The 13,165-nt window shown below is 33.3% G+C and overlaps 1 protein-coding gene across 6 annotated transcripts in view; it reads left to right on the forward strand.

Moving 5' to 3' along the window:
- Positions 1 to 13,165, forward strand: part of CHPT1 (choline phosphotransferase 1) — a 35,001-nt gene that overhangs the window by 18,642 nt on the left and 3,194 nt on the right. For 3 of the 6 annotated variants that reach the window (XR_009521245.1, XM_060025470.1, XM_060025469.1), the window contains exons 4-7: positions 5,147 to 5,231; positions 8,022 to 8,153; positions 10,379 to 10,537; positions 11,003 to 11,128. Coding sequence is in view for 5 of the 6 variants with exons in the window: in XM_060025470.1 (XP_059881453.1) it covers positions 5,147 to 5,231; positions 8,022 to 8,153; positions 10,379 to 10,537; positions 11,003 to 11,128 (502 nt within the window). In the remaining variant the exon portion in view is untranslated. Of the gene's footprint in view, positions 1 to 5,146; positions 5,232 to 8,021; positions 8,154 to 9,540; positions 9,583 to 10,202; positions 10,235 to 10,378; positions 10,538 to 11,002; positions 11,129 to 13,165 lie in introns of those variants that run through there. The other 3 variants (XM_060025471.1, XM_060025472.1, XM_060025473.1) reach the window with 3 other exon arrangements.

A 13,165-nucleotide genomic window follows, 5' to 3' on the forward strand; every position in this document is an offset into this window, starting at 1 on the left:
AAGTCTAATGCATTTTAGTTAATATGGTGAACTTGCTATGGTAAACTGGAGTCATATAACAATGCAATGTTCTGGTTAATTGTTATTTAATGACAAATGCAATGTTCTGGTTAATTGTTGTTGTTATTTAATGACTTAGACTTTACCTTTCTGGCTTATAACTTCATTCAAAATCTTTCTGAAATGAATCAGTTCACATTCCTGGCCCAGTCGTATATTTTATACTCATTTGCTATTGACTGAGAGCCTAACGTGTGCCTAGAACTGCACATACAAAGATGAGTCACTTGCCGATGGACTATGCCAGACAGATTGGGGTAAAAGCATTCTAGGCAGGAGCATGAGGAAAGGAAGTACTCAGAACATTCGGGGAATGGCCGTTATGGTTGGGCACCATGCATGTCAGGGACTGGAGGAGGTCCTGCAGTGCCCAGGGGTCAACCATGTAAAATACTTACTCTGTATGGCACAGATCCTAGTCTGTGTATTTTTTCACTTTACCAAAGTAAAGATGCCATTGAGCATTGAGTAGGATACATTGGTTCCAGCTTAACACTATAAGAAGGATCTGTATGTAGGACATCAACCAAGCCTCTGGAAATGCTTACAAACTCAGTCAGTATCAATTGTTGACTAGGACGTATTTCCTGAAAATCTGTCAATTTTTGAGAGGTTTAATTTTTATGGTGTTTATGTTGTTAGAATACAGATATATGAAACCAGGCTAAACAATCTCAGAATCTACTGTGGAAATTCATTTTATGAATGTATTCTTGGTTTAAGCCTACTTAACGCGGTTTCCCTTGTTCTGAAAGACTGAAGAAAAATATGCCAAATGAGAGCTTAATTGGACTAAAAAACTTACTACATTTTGCTGTTTAATTTTTTTCCAATTTTCAAAGACCTTTAAGTTATTTATTACTATTGCTCCTGTTTTAAGTATACTAGTGAAAAGCATAGGCTCTAGAATCAGATTGGGTAGAATCAAATTCTGTCTCCAAGATACCAGTTGTTTGACCACAAATAAATTATTTAACCTCATTTTTTTCAGTTTCTTCATCTGTAAAATGAGAATAATCATAATTGTGTTTAAAAGGTTATTGTAAAGATTAAATAATAATGTATATAAAGGACTTAGTACAGAATCTGGAGGACAGAAGTACTCAGTAATAAGGTTAGCATTATCATGACATATCCTTTAATTTAATTCAATTTCTTTTGTATGTTTACTTTGAGTGACATTAAAAAGTAACTCTTACTAAAAGAAAATCAGATGTCATGTATTAATCAGTAAGTTACTGATAAGGAACTAATTTCATAAGGAAATAAGCATACAGAAGAAACTGAGTTAAAATAAATTTGAGGATGGAAGGTCAATATAATTGAGTGATTTTATTGAATACTGATGTAATATTTTTACAATGAATTTTAATAAATATTTTTGCAGTATTCATACAAATATTTATTAAGCATCTGGTATATGCCAGGCCTTGTTCTAGGTTCTAGGGTAACATGAGTAAACAAAATATGAGTAAACAAAACAGACAAAAATCCCTGCCCCCCTTGGAGTTTATGTTCTAATATGGGAGACAGACAATAAAGCAAGCCAAACAAGTAAATACTGCACATAGCACATTAGCTAGTGAGTGGTAAGCGCTCTGTGTCATGAACTGTAAAGAGTCTGGGATTTTACCCTTACAAGCTACCGAGCGAGCCGGTTAATGTTTCCTGAATGCTGAGAGAAGACACAAAACTCCTGGGTCAGAGGCAGAGGACAACTTTATAACTCAGGGCAAAAGCAGTAGCCTGAGGTTCAGGTTCATGCCAGGTTCCCTTGCTCCACTCCCGAGCCCCATGGGGTCATGCGGTGGGACTGGATGAATGCCTGCACATGTGGTGGGTGGCATTATGGGAGAGGAACACTGAGGGATCTGTTGCTTTTATAGTAAGTGGAAGCAAGCCTGCTCTTTGCTGGGAGATGTAACCTCATCCTTCAAGGTTGCTCACTGCATACACAGCCCTGAGAAATGGCCCGGGTAAAGGGTGCTCAGGATCTTGGATTCCTTGCACACCCCACAGGAACGTGCAGGGATGCTCAGGGTCCATGGCAGAGTGCCTCTCCTAATTGTATGAAGAAAAATTAAACAGAGAAGGAAGAGAGTTATGAAATACTATTCTGTTTTTCTTATGAACATAAAAATACTGTTTTATACTGTTTCATAGAACAGAAAAAGAAATACTATTCTATTTTACTTGTAGATATTTTGTTGTATGTTTTATCTCCTGAAAATATGTAGATTTTAGTACAAATATGAATTTGTTATCTTGAATAAGATAATTTAAATGACAAAACATTAATAACTATCTCAAACTATAATTTTCAACTTTTAATTAAGGATTTTTAAAAGTTAATCAGTGATATATTAGTATTTTCCTTAGTATAGTTAGTGAAATAATTTACAGGATAACAGTTAAAATCTGTCCCTATATTAATACTTGCCACGTGAGATAAGGCATATCTTATTTATAGCATATTTGCTCCCATGTATCAAGGGTCTGCTTCCATGCAATTCAACACAGCAAACAATACTTAAAGTTTAATTAAAAAATCTAAACCAAGTCCAATGTTGACTTGTATTATGTGGTACTTTGTTATTTACATGTGAATATTTAGACTCGGTGTTAATTTTCTCTTCTTTCAAAATCCTTAGAATTTCCATATGGTATTATGTCCATTTTTCCACATATTTGTGGTAAAGAACTAATTTCTACCCTGCCCGCCCCCCAAATCCATCATGGAGAGATAACATGCAATTAAAAAATTAAAAAACAGACTTACAAAATGCAGTCCCCAATATTTCATTCAATTCAAGAGATACAAAATTACTCTATCAAACTGATGAAAGTTTCTAAATGCTTACTCTCAACTTCTATACTTATTGCGGACTGTAACAAACCCTAGACCACACTTTGAAGAGCACTGTTGTAGATTGTTCTCTATAATAGTTTGAGAATGTACCTGCACCATATCCCCAGTATCCGTCTTTCTTGGATTTTTTATGTCTTTGGATTTACTTTTTAAAATCGTGGACCCCCTAATGAGTTCTCTAAGTTTGTAAATTGTTATACAGATTATTCTTTTACTTGTCTAGTATATCTTTCAAGCTTCAACTGGCTCTTCATATTTCAGATATTTAAGGATTTTGTTAGTGATTCCACCCTTTTTACCATATCCTTTCAGCTTTCTTTTTTCCACACTCAAGAATTGTCATTTAACATACATGCATGAACACCAACATTCTTCATTGTAAAGAAAAAAATTACTGAGAAAAAATAAACAATAAAAAGTTTCCAAAAAAAATTGTCATTTATTTAGTTTATCCTTAAAAGGCAGAGAGGAAGAATGAAGCTTTCAGTTTAATTTAAAATCTGTGGTGTGAATGATGCATATGTGAAACCAAGGTTCCTAGCTCAATCCCTGTATGTGTCATTTGGTTCAGAGAAAGTTTGTTCTATAATTTCTGTCAGCTTTTCTAGTTGCTTCTGGTCACTAATCATATCCTGGAAAAATTATGGATCAACTTAATGTAATTCTACCACTGTTACTGGAAAAAGAGTGCACAATTCTAATAATAAATCACAGGTGTAGTAGCAAGAATGTTGGCTCTGGAGTATAGTAATATCCTATAGTAATATCCCCTGTTTCAATACAGGCATGAAAAATCATTTCAATTTCCCCTTCCCAAAAAACAGGCATAATTTATAGTTCATAAGACTCATAACTGATCTTAGTAAATGTTATTACTTTTCCTCCTTTTTCTCCACAAAATACCGTACATTATATTATTACATTTACCTTTTTCAACTAACTTGACTATTTCTCCATGCAGCCTGGAGGCCTTGGTTTGCCCAGCACTGATCTTACAAATCCTGGATGTTATTATTTTCCTTTTATTTATGCATTAATGTTCCATTCACCTTCTCCTTCTAAATACCCCCAAAATAACTCAGTTGAGAAGTCTTTTCTTCTATATCTGGATCTGTTCCCTACATTTCTTATATTTGCAGAACAATAAGTATTCCTCTAGCATCTAAAAACTCCAGGGCATCCAAATGGAGATGCAAAGTAGGTAGACAGATATAAAAATTTGGAGCTTGGAAAAAAAAGATGTGGATTAGGAGAAACGGATTTAGAGGTCATTAGCATATAGATGGTAGTCTTAGGTATACATGTAATACTCAGAGAATCTAAAAAGAGAAAAGAGGAATTCTGGAAACAGCATTTAAGATGTGGAGGAAGGAGCCTGGGAAGAGCTTCCAGCAAGCTAGGAGAATCACGACAGAACATGGCAATAAAAACATAGCAAAGCATTTCAAGAAAAAGGGAGTGATCAGCATTTTAAATATTGAGAGGAGTTATGCGAGATAGTAACTGAAATGTATCCCTTGCATTCAACAAATTGAAAGTCACTGTTTACCTTAAACAGTTTTAATAGAATGGGGCCAAAAACTGGACTATAATGGATTAAGCAGCAAATATGAAGAGAGGAGGAAATTACAAATGTGGACTACTTCTCAGCCTGTTTTTGGAGCAAAGGAGAGAGGAGTTGATAGCTGCAGGGGATGCAGATTAGAGACTGATGTTGGTTTAGTGGGAAAATGTCTGTGGAAACCAAAAAACTATAATGATTATTAGTAACATAATGAGAAAAACTTGGAATTTTCCCTACTTTTTAAATGAAATTGACTTGAGAGTGTTTAAGAATTTGCCTTAAATCATCTGGTGGTTTTTATATTATCATAATTTTTCCTGATTACAAGAGTAATACATGATTGTTATTAAAAAATTCAAACTTTGCAGAAGTATGTAAAGTAGAAGATAAAAGCCTTCTGTAATCTCCGTGATAACTGTTATTAGCAATTTTATATATGATATACAAGTTTTTTACCTATATGTAAGTGCATTGTTCTGTAGGCTTTTTCACTTAATAGTGTAGTTAATTGATAATTCAGTGATGAAACTAAAGGTAAAAATAAAGTAAGCCTATAGAGATTTTTACATCTTTTGATTTTAATATAAGGTTAATTAAGCTTCATATTTAGGAATTTGATTTACAAACATCTGTTCTTTATCTTTCCTCTTTAGAGTGGATGTAACTGAAATTCAGGTAGCTTTAGTGATCGTCTTTGTGTTGTCTACATTTGGAGGAGCAACAATGTGGGACTATACGGTAAATCTGAGGATTTAAATTTATATTTAAGTACTTTAAAATATTTAGGAAAAAGATTGCATTGTTAATTTTCTTCAGAAATCCTTGGAGTTGTATTTAATAGTCATTCCATTTCTTAACCTTTTTTTTCATTTTATAATTTTACTATGCTATATACCTTATTACAGCATGAATATACTACCCTATGCATGAATGTACTACCACATAAAAGAAAACGACCCCATTTCCCTAATATGAAATTAAACAGACTAGTTGAAGTACCTTTTCAGGCCAAAATTTATTTCATAAAATAGATACATAAAACGTAAATTCAGTAAAATATTTTATGCTTGAAACTTGTCCCTCAATATTAGGAAAGAAAAGTTGCTGATTTGCATTTTTTTATAACCTACTATAGTGAAGTTTCCCATGTTAAGGAGTGTTTTTATTTTCTGCGTGGTTGGAGACCTCAGTATTTTGATAAAATCTGACTCTCAGGAGGCCACCGTTATAAATTCATGCTTTGTATAGGCAGAAAATTTATGAAGAAACTATTCTGTCTCTACAACCTAAGTTTACAGTATTGGCTGACTAACACTTCATGCCCAGAGAGTTAAGAAGAGTAATAAGGATAATATCAATAGTAAACAACTAATACTTACTCAACATTTACTATGTTCCTAAATATTTTACTATCACTGTTTTCATCTGACCCTCAGAACAACCCTGTGAAATAGATACTGTCATTTTTGTGTTTTGTAAATAAGTCTTAGAATGATTAAGTAATTTGTCCAATGACACATAGCTAGTAAGTAAGTACTGGAGCTGATTCCAGACTCTGTTTTTAGTCACTAAGCTATATAACCCTGGTAAAAATAGTAAGAGATACAAAACTAAACATACTCTTACCATAGGATCCAGCGACTATGCTTCTTGGTATTTACCCAAATAAGTTAAAAATTATGTCTATGCAGGGAATTCCCTGGCAGTCCAGCGGTTAGGACTCTGTGCTTTCACTGCCGTGGGCCCAGGTTCAATCCCTGGTCAGGGAACTAAAATCCCACAAGCTGCATGACACAGCCAAAAAAAAAAAAATTATATCTTTGCAAAAACCTGAATACAGGTATTTATAGCAGCTTTATTCATAATTGCCAGAACTTGGAAGCAAGTCCTTCAGTAGATGTCCTCCAGTGGGTGAATGGATATGGTACATCCAGGCAATGGAATTGTATTCAGTGTTAAAAAGAAAGAGCTATCAAGCCATGAAAAGACATGGAGGAAATGTAAATGCATGTTATTTAGTGAAAGAAGCCACTCTGCAAAGCCTCCATATTGTATGATTCCAATCATATGATATTCTGGAAAAGGCAAAATGATGGAGACAGTGAAAAGACCTGCTATTGCCAGAAGTTATGGGGTTAAGGAGGGATAAATGGACAAAGTCCAGGGGATTTTTAGGGCAGTGAAACTATTCTGTGTGATACTATAATGGTGGATACCTGTCCACCTGTCATTATGCATTTGTCATTTATGCATTACGCATTGTCATAGAACGTACAACACCAAGAGTGAACCCTAATATATACTATGGACGTTAGGTGATAATGATGTGTCAATGTAGGTTCATGGATTGTAACGCATGGATTGTATCACTCTGGTGGAGGATGTTGATAGGTGGGGAAGCATGTGTGTATGAGTGCAGGGAGTATATGGGAACTCTGTGTACTTTCCGTACAGTTTTGCTGTGAACCTAAAATTGCTTTAAAAATTAAGTCTGTTTTTTAAAAATTGTAAGAGATTTCCCTGTGGCATTTAGTTTCAGAATTGCCAATCACAGTTCATATCACTAGGCTCAGAAATAGACTTTGAGCATATTTTTAAGTAGAGGAACATTCCCTGAGATACTCATATTCCTTCTTATCATGTAAGAATAAATAATAGAATCAAGGATACATAGGCCTCTAAAATATGCTAGAGGGATGTGATGTGTCTTTCATGGTACCTGTTCAGCCAGTACCCATTAGAAGGGGCATGTGGACTTAGAGGCAGTTAGGCAACTCTGGTCATTGTCAGATGTGGTGTTTTAAATTTGGAATTCTGATTTGGTTATACTGGGGAAGAATTTAATCTTAAAATCATTTCATTCAGTGTTTTGGCAATACCATAGGAAGAAAGCATACCTACTTATTCTCATCAATAAGAATACTTAATTTAGATATAGATCTTCTAAATTTAATTGTTGATCTGTAGTTTCCACAAATTTTGGTGCAGTATTTCAGAGTATATTTTCAGTACACAATAGCCTACAGCTTTTGGCAATTCATTGTTACTGTCTTTTAAATCCTTTGCTGCCTTTGGAAGTTTTCTTGAACAGCAATTGACCAACAGGTAAATATATATTGCTAGAGATTTAATCCTGGATATTAACTACACAAAACTTTTGCATGCATACACGTTTGTCACATTCATGATGCAGACCCTGGTGTCTGACTGTCCTGTGATGCTGCCTTTTAGACGTACTAAAGTCAAGTGAACTATCCTTTTTCATGTTTCTTTAAGTCAGATGAAGGCTTGTGAGATGAAATACTTCATCCCACTTATTTAAATAGACTTAGCTGGATTTTTCACTTTAAGAGATAAAACCATTAAAAGAAAAGTTACCACTTCAGGTTACATTCCAGAAGTTAAGGTTTGATTATAAGAAAAAGAATAGCTTATTGTACAGGGCTGTACCATAATGTTTCTTTACTTTTTAATAGGAAAAGAAATTCTGTTTTCTTAATGATGTGTTTCTTTCCTCTACCCCTAAAGATACCTGTCCTAGAAATAAAATTGAAGATCTTACCAGTTCTCGGAGTAGTAGGTGGAGCAATATTTTCCTGTTCAAATTATTTCCATGTTATCCTCCATGGTGGTGTTGGCAAGAATGGATCCACTATAGCAGTAAGACATTAATTTCATCATCATTCAGTATTAATTTTATGATCAATTTTCTTTTCACCCAGCTACAGAGATACTAAAAATATGACAAAGTTCAAGAATAGGGAAGGAAACTAAATATCTTAAAAGAATTCTTTTTAGGCACATAACACAAAAGCATTTTTAAAACAGTTTAGACTGATGTTAAAGAATTTTTCCTCTTTCTACAGCCTGTCTCAGAGTAGACTTTTGTGACATTCGATTTAATCATCTGCTGTTTCATTACTGTACATAATCAAGAGTTGCCATTTGTCTTCTTGCTCGTTGTGCCTGGCCCTGATATAGGAGAGGAGGAGGAGGAGGGAATGAGTTCCTGGTTGAATGTCAGGAAAGCTGCCAAAGGTCATGGTTTTACATATGGGGCAATTTATTAGTCATGATGTAAATTTTATTGAAATTTCACTGAAATGTATTTTTAAAACTATCCCAATATTTTAAAAGGTAAAAATTTTATCCTCAGTTCTGGAGTCGGTACAACTTGTATTTGTGTTCTTTACACTTTGCTCATCTATAATTCTTTTGTATTTATTCATATTTGTTTTTTAAAACTTCTTCAATACTTTTACACAGGAAAGAGGCAGAAAGGAATTCTGCCTGGTTTTTAACAAATATAACATAATATCCATGTGTTTAAAAAAACATATTGTCATCTTCAAGGTAGTTGATCACAAGAAGATAAGTACTTATTCCAGTGATGCCATCTTCTGTCAAAACCTTCTTGGAATGCCTTTAAGCTATAGTTAATTCTCTCTAATTTCTTCAGTGCTGTAGTTCAAAATTTCTATCTTTTAAGGGTGGGTTTGATTTTGAGAAAAAGTCATTTGAAGCTAGGTCTAATAAATAAGAGGAGTAAAAACATGAAATATAGCATTTTTAGTTTTAAAAAAGACTCATTCTCTTAAATGACTTATAAATTGGCTCTTAAGCCTATTTCAAAGGAATCCACATAATTCATAAATTATCTTTATGAATATATTTTATATACATAATTCAAAGGCAAAGTATAAAACTCACTTAGATACATAAGTTCTGATATATTTGGAAATTTTAATTTGTTGTGTTTTGAGGTGTTTTGTCAGTTAACCTCAGAATTGCTTTAGAAATGTTAAAGTATTCTGCATAAGATGCTTAAGAATACTTTTTGCTTGACCATGGATGATAAAATAGAATACTTGTAGGAACATGAGCTCCACTAAAGATGATGAGATCTAGTGATAATCAGTGTCCACTTTAGAATATTTTACTAAGACATAATTCATTAAATGTTTGAAGGAAGCCAAGAAATCAAACACTATGTCTAAGGAGTGGTTGATTTCAAACTCTTAAACTGGTCGTTTTCCAACTTTTTTAGCAGCAGATTTCCTTGAATAAAATTTACAGAACCAAAGTACAGGTAAAAGCACTGTTTTAATAATCTAAATATTTATAACATTACTATATAGTATAGTGTTTTATTAAGATACAATTTTGTAATATTTATAATATTCATGTAATTTTATAGTAAGTTCTAATTTATAACATATAGACTTAATAAACAAGAATAAGCCTGCTTTAATGGATACATTTAAATTGGTGGTTATATATTTAGTAAGCCTTAAAATCAAATTTATTTCAATATTTTGTTTAGGATAAGCAGTGCTGAGAGCATCCTGATTCGCATAGATAAAAATGTAATGGGTCGGGTTGTACAATGTTACGTAAGAGGGCATTTGTAGTCTAAATGCAAAAGGCAGGGGCAGGGGTGGGATATTGGTATAGAGAGAGACCAGGGCAGAATTAAACTCCTCCTAATCAGTGATTAAGATTGTGAAAAAGTGGCAGGTTAAGCTTTATTTCAATATCTGCACAAAAATATGTTAACTTGGCAATTGGAGTGTTGATGGCCTTCAGCATGGTAAAATTTGGTATGGAATAAATCATGTTATTTTTTTAGTGGTTATTAGTTTAAAATGTGTGTTCATATAAAATTGGAACCAAACATCTAAGCACTGTATTACCTCTGTGTAACCCTAGGTTTCTGTGGAAGTTTGAAAAGCATGGCTAAGGTCTGTATACTCCTTTAGGCCATACATTATCATACTCTTCTCTAGGTCTCTAGTTCCTAACACAAAATAGATGCTTAGAAAATATTTGCATTGTAATAAATGCATTTTTAAAATTTGGTGCTGATTTTCTGCTTTATCCATTAGGGTACCAGTGTCTTGTCACCTGGACTCCACATAGGAATAATTATTTTACTGGCAATAATGATCTATAAAAAGTCAGCAACTAATCTGTTTGAAAAGCATCCTTGTCTTTATACCCTAATGTTTGGATGTGTCTTTGCTAAAATCTCACAGAAATTGGTGGTAAGAACTTCTTTTAATTTATGATTCATGGTATAAATATGTACTTGTTCCTCAAACACAAAGCTGGAAACTATTTCATACAATGGGTAGGTTTTTTATGGTGTTATCATCACAATAAATAGTTAGCTCTTTGTGCTCCAAGTAATACTGTAAATGAATGTTAGATTCAGAGACAGACTCCTTAGTATAGTAAGTTCTTTTAATTATTTGTTTAGCAATGATTATCAATTATAACTTTCTGATATCAAGGAATTTAAATATTAGAAACTTTAATAAGCTACCCAGTCATGAATTTGAGAAATTTTAGATTCAGTATTCCCATATCAAATGTGAGGTTAAATAAATGGTCTCTTTATCCTTATTTGTCTTAATAGTAAATTAAAGTTCTAGGTAATTCTATCCTGAAACTAAAAGCTAAAACATTTAAAATTTAATGGTGAAATTATTTTGTTTACTTTTTTATAGATAGCTCACATGACCAAAAGTGAACTGTATCTTCAAGACACTGTCTTTCTTGGCCCAGGTCTTTTATTTTTAGACCAGTACTTTAATAATTTTGTAGACGAATATGTTGTTCTATGGATAGCAATGGTAAGTGCTTTCTTGGTAAGATTTTTATTTATTTTTAACAAATATCAGATAATACTATGCTTAAATGAGTCATTTCAGTGAGATATCAGGTAGCCTTACTTTCTAATCTATACAGTAACTGTTTCTGAACATTTAAAATTACTTCTTTAAAGCTTGCTTTATATTGTGTTTGAAAACGGCCCACATATCTGGAGATCAGGGTTCCAACAACCTAAATCCTTAAAAACACAACTGTGTACCTTAAAAAAAATAGTACCAAAAAACCAGTACTAAGATGTCAAAAATCACTTCAACTCTCTGGCAAAGGACTACAGACATGTATTAGTGTCTGACTTATTTAATCCAGCTTGTTAGAATTATTATGAGCTTATAGCAGATAACAGGTAAATTAAATGTAGTTGGTCTTAGCAGAGGTGGGCACTATTGTATCAAGAACTGTCAGCTAATACTGAGGAAACAAAACAAAACAGAACAGACAGGACTACCCAGTACAAGGTTCTGGGACCATTTTATGCTAGAAGTAAACAATGCTATGTATCTGTATGGCCCTTGAGGATAGTGCAAAATTTATATTAATAATGATGCCTCTTATCAAGCAAATTAAATTCTCATTAATTTCATCCTGCTTAAAAAGTGATTTGGATAATACATATATTAATTTCTGTTCAAAATGATTATAAAATAGAATTATGGTGCATAAGAGAGAAGCTTTAGCCATCTGAGGAAAAGAAAATCATTGTTGGTAACATTTTAATCACACAAGTGGATAAAGGAGGCATTGCTAAATTTTTTATTTTACTAAGACATTATCTTTATGGTTGGTCTTCAATTAATGGTAGTTCTGGACAATTTTGCTACCTCAGACCTCACTGGACTTCACCAAATTGTTATTGATATACAAAAACTAATATTAAAGTGAGCTAAAAGAAACACTGAACCTTTTGATAATTTAAATGATCTCACACTATTTGTTAGATAGAGGTATTAAAACAAAGCCTGTCTGTTCTGTGCATGGACCCCTGGGGTACATCTGATCATCCTTTATACTAGGTTCTATAGTATTATACTTTTCTTTAGAGTAAGTTAATAACTTAATATCCATTCAGAAGTCTTCCATTCTTCAAATAGTGGTGAGATGTAAATCTTAGTCCTTGAAAGTTTCTCAGGCAATATACTAAAAAATATCTGAAAATCAGAATAATTTCTTTTAATTTGCTATCCACTATAAATATTATTAGGCCTCCAAAACAATCTAAATGTAAGAAATAGGTGGTGATTTTTCAAAATATCTGAAAATTCAATGTAGGGTTTCTTTTAGTGAACGTTAAGTATTACCAAATGGAATTAACAGAATTAAAATATCAGGTGTTAAAAATTTGAGCACCTCATTTGTAATGAGTGAGTTGGCCTGGTTTTACATCAGTGGTGGAGATTGTGGTGAGAAAGTCGAATTCAATTTTTCTTTAAAACACTTTGTGGACCACAATTAAAAACAAACAAAAAACCACTATGTGTACCAAAATAAGCGTATTGTGCCCTTTGGCATCCTTAGGGAAAAGGTTCTTGCTTCAGAGAGAAAAGAGTCAGACGGAGTTTTTCAAGTAACTGATAAGGAGATTTTTTTCCCCCCATTGGTGAGAATTCCCTCTCTACCGGCAGAGCTGTGAGGCTCCTTTTTCTAAAAGGAAGCATTTCCCCCCAGCCTCTGGGAAAGTTCTTAAATAGTGTGCCTCCCGCTTAATTTTGTAAAGAACACAATTTTGTATATGCCTTCCCTCAACTATGATGTCTCTTCCAGGCCTTTACGTTCTTACAGCTACTCTCAAAGGAATAAGAAAAGTATATGGTGAAGTGATTTCATGATAATGACTGATAGCCCCTTCTAGTAGAAAATTTGAGGCTTTGTTGTACAGTAGAAAATCGAAAGGATATGGAGTCAGAAGACTTGAGTTCTGTTGTTTTCCAGCTTTTGTAATTTATACCTTTTACCACTCTGAGCCTCAGTTTCTGTAACTGTGAAATACCCTGCATATTCTA

Source organism: Delphinus delphis, chromosome 11 (assembly GCF_949987515.2).
Source record: "Delphinus delphis chromosome 11, mDelDel1.2, whole genome shotgun sequence".
Lineage (NCBI taxonomy): Eukaryota > Metazoa > Chordata > Mammalia > Artiodactyla > Delphinidae > Delphinus > Delphinus delphis.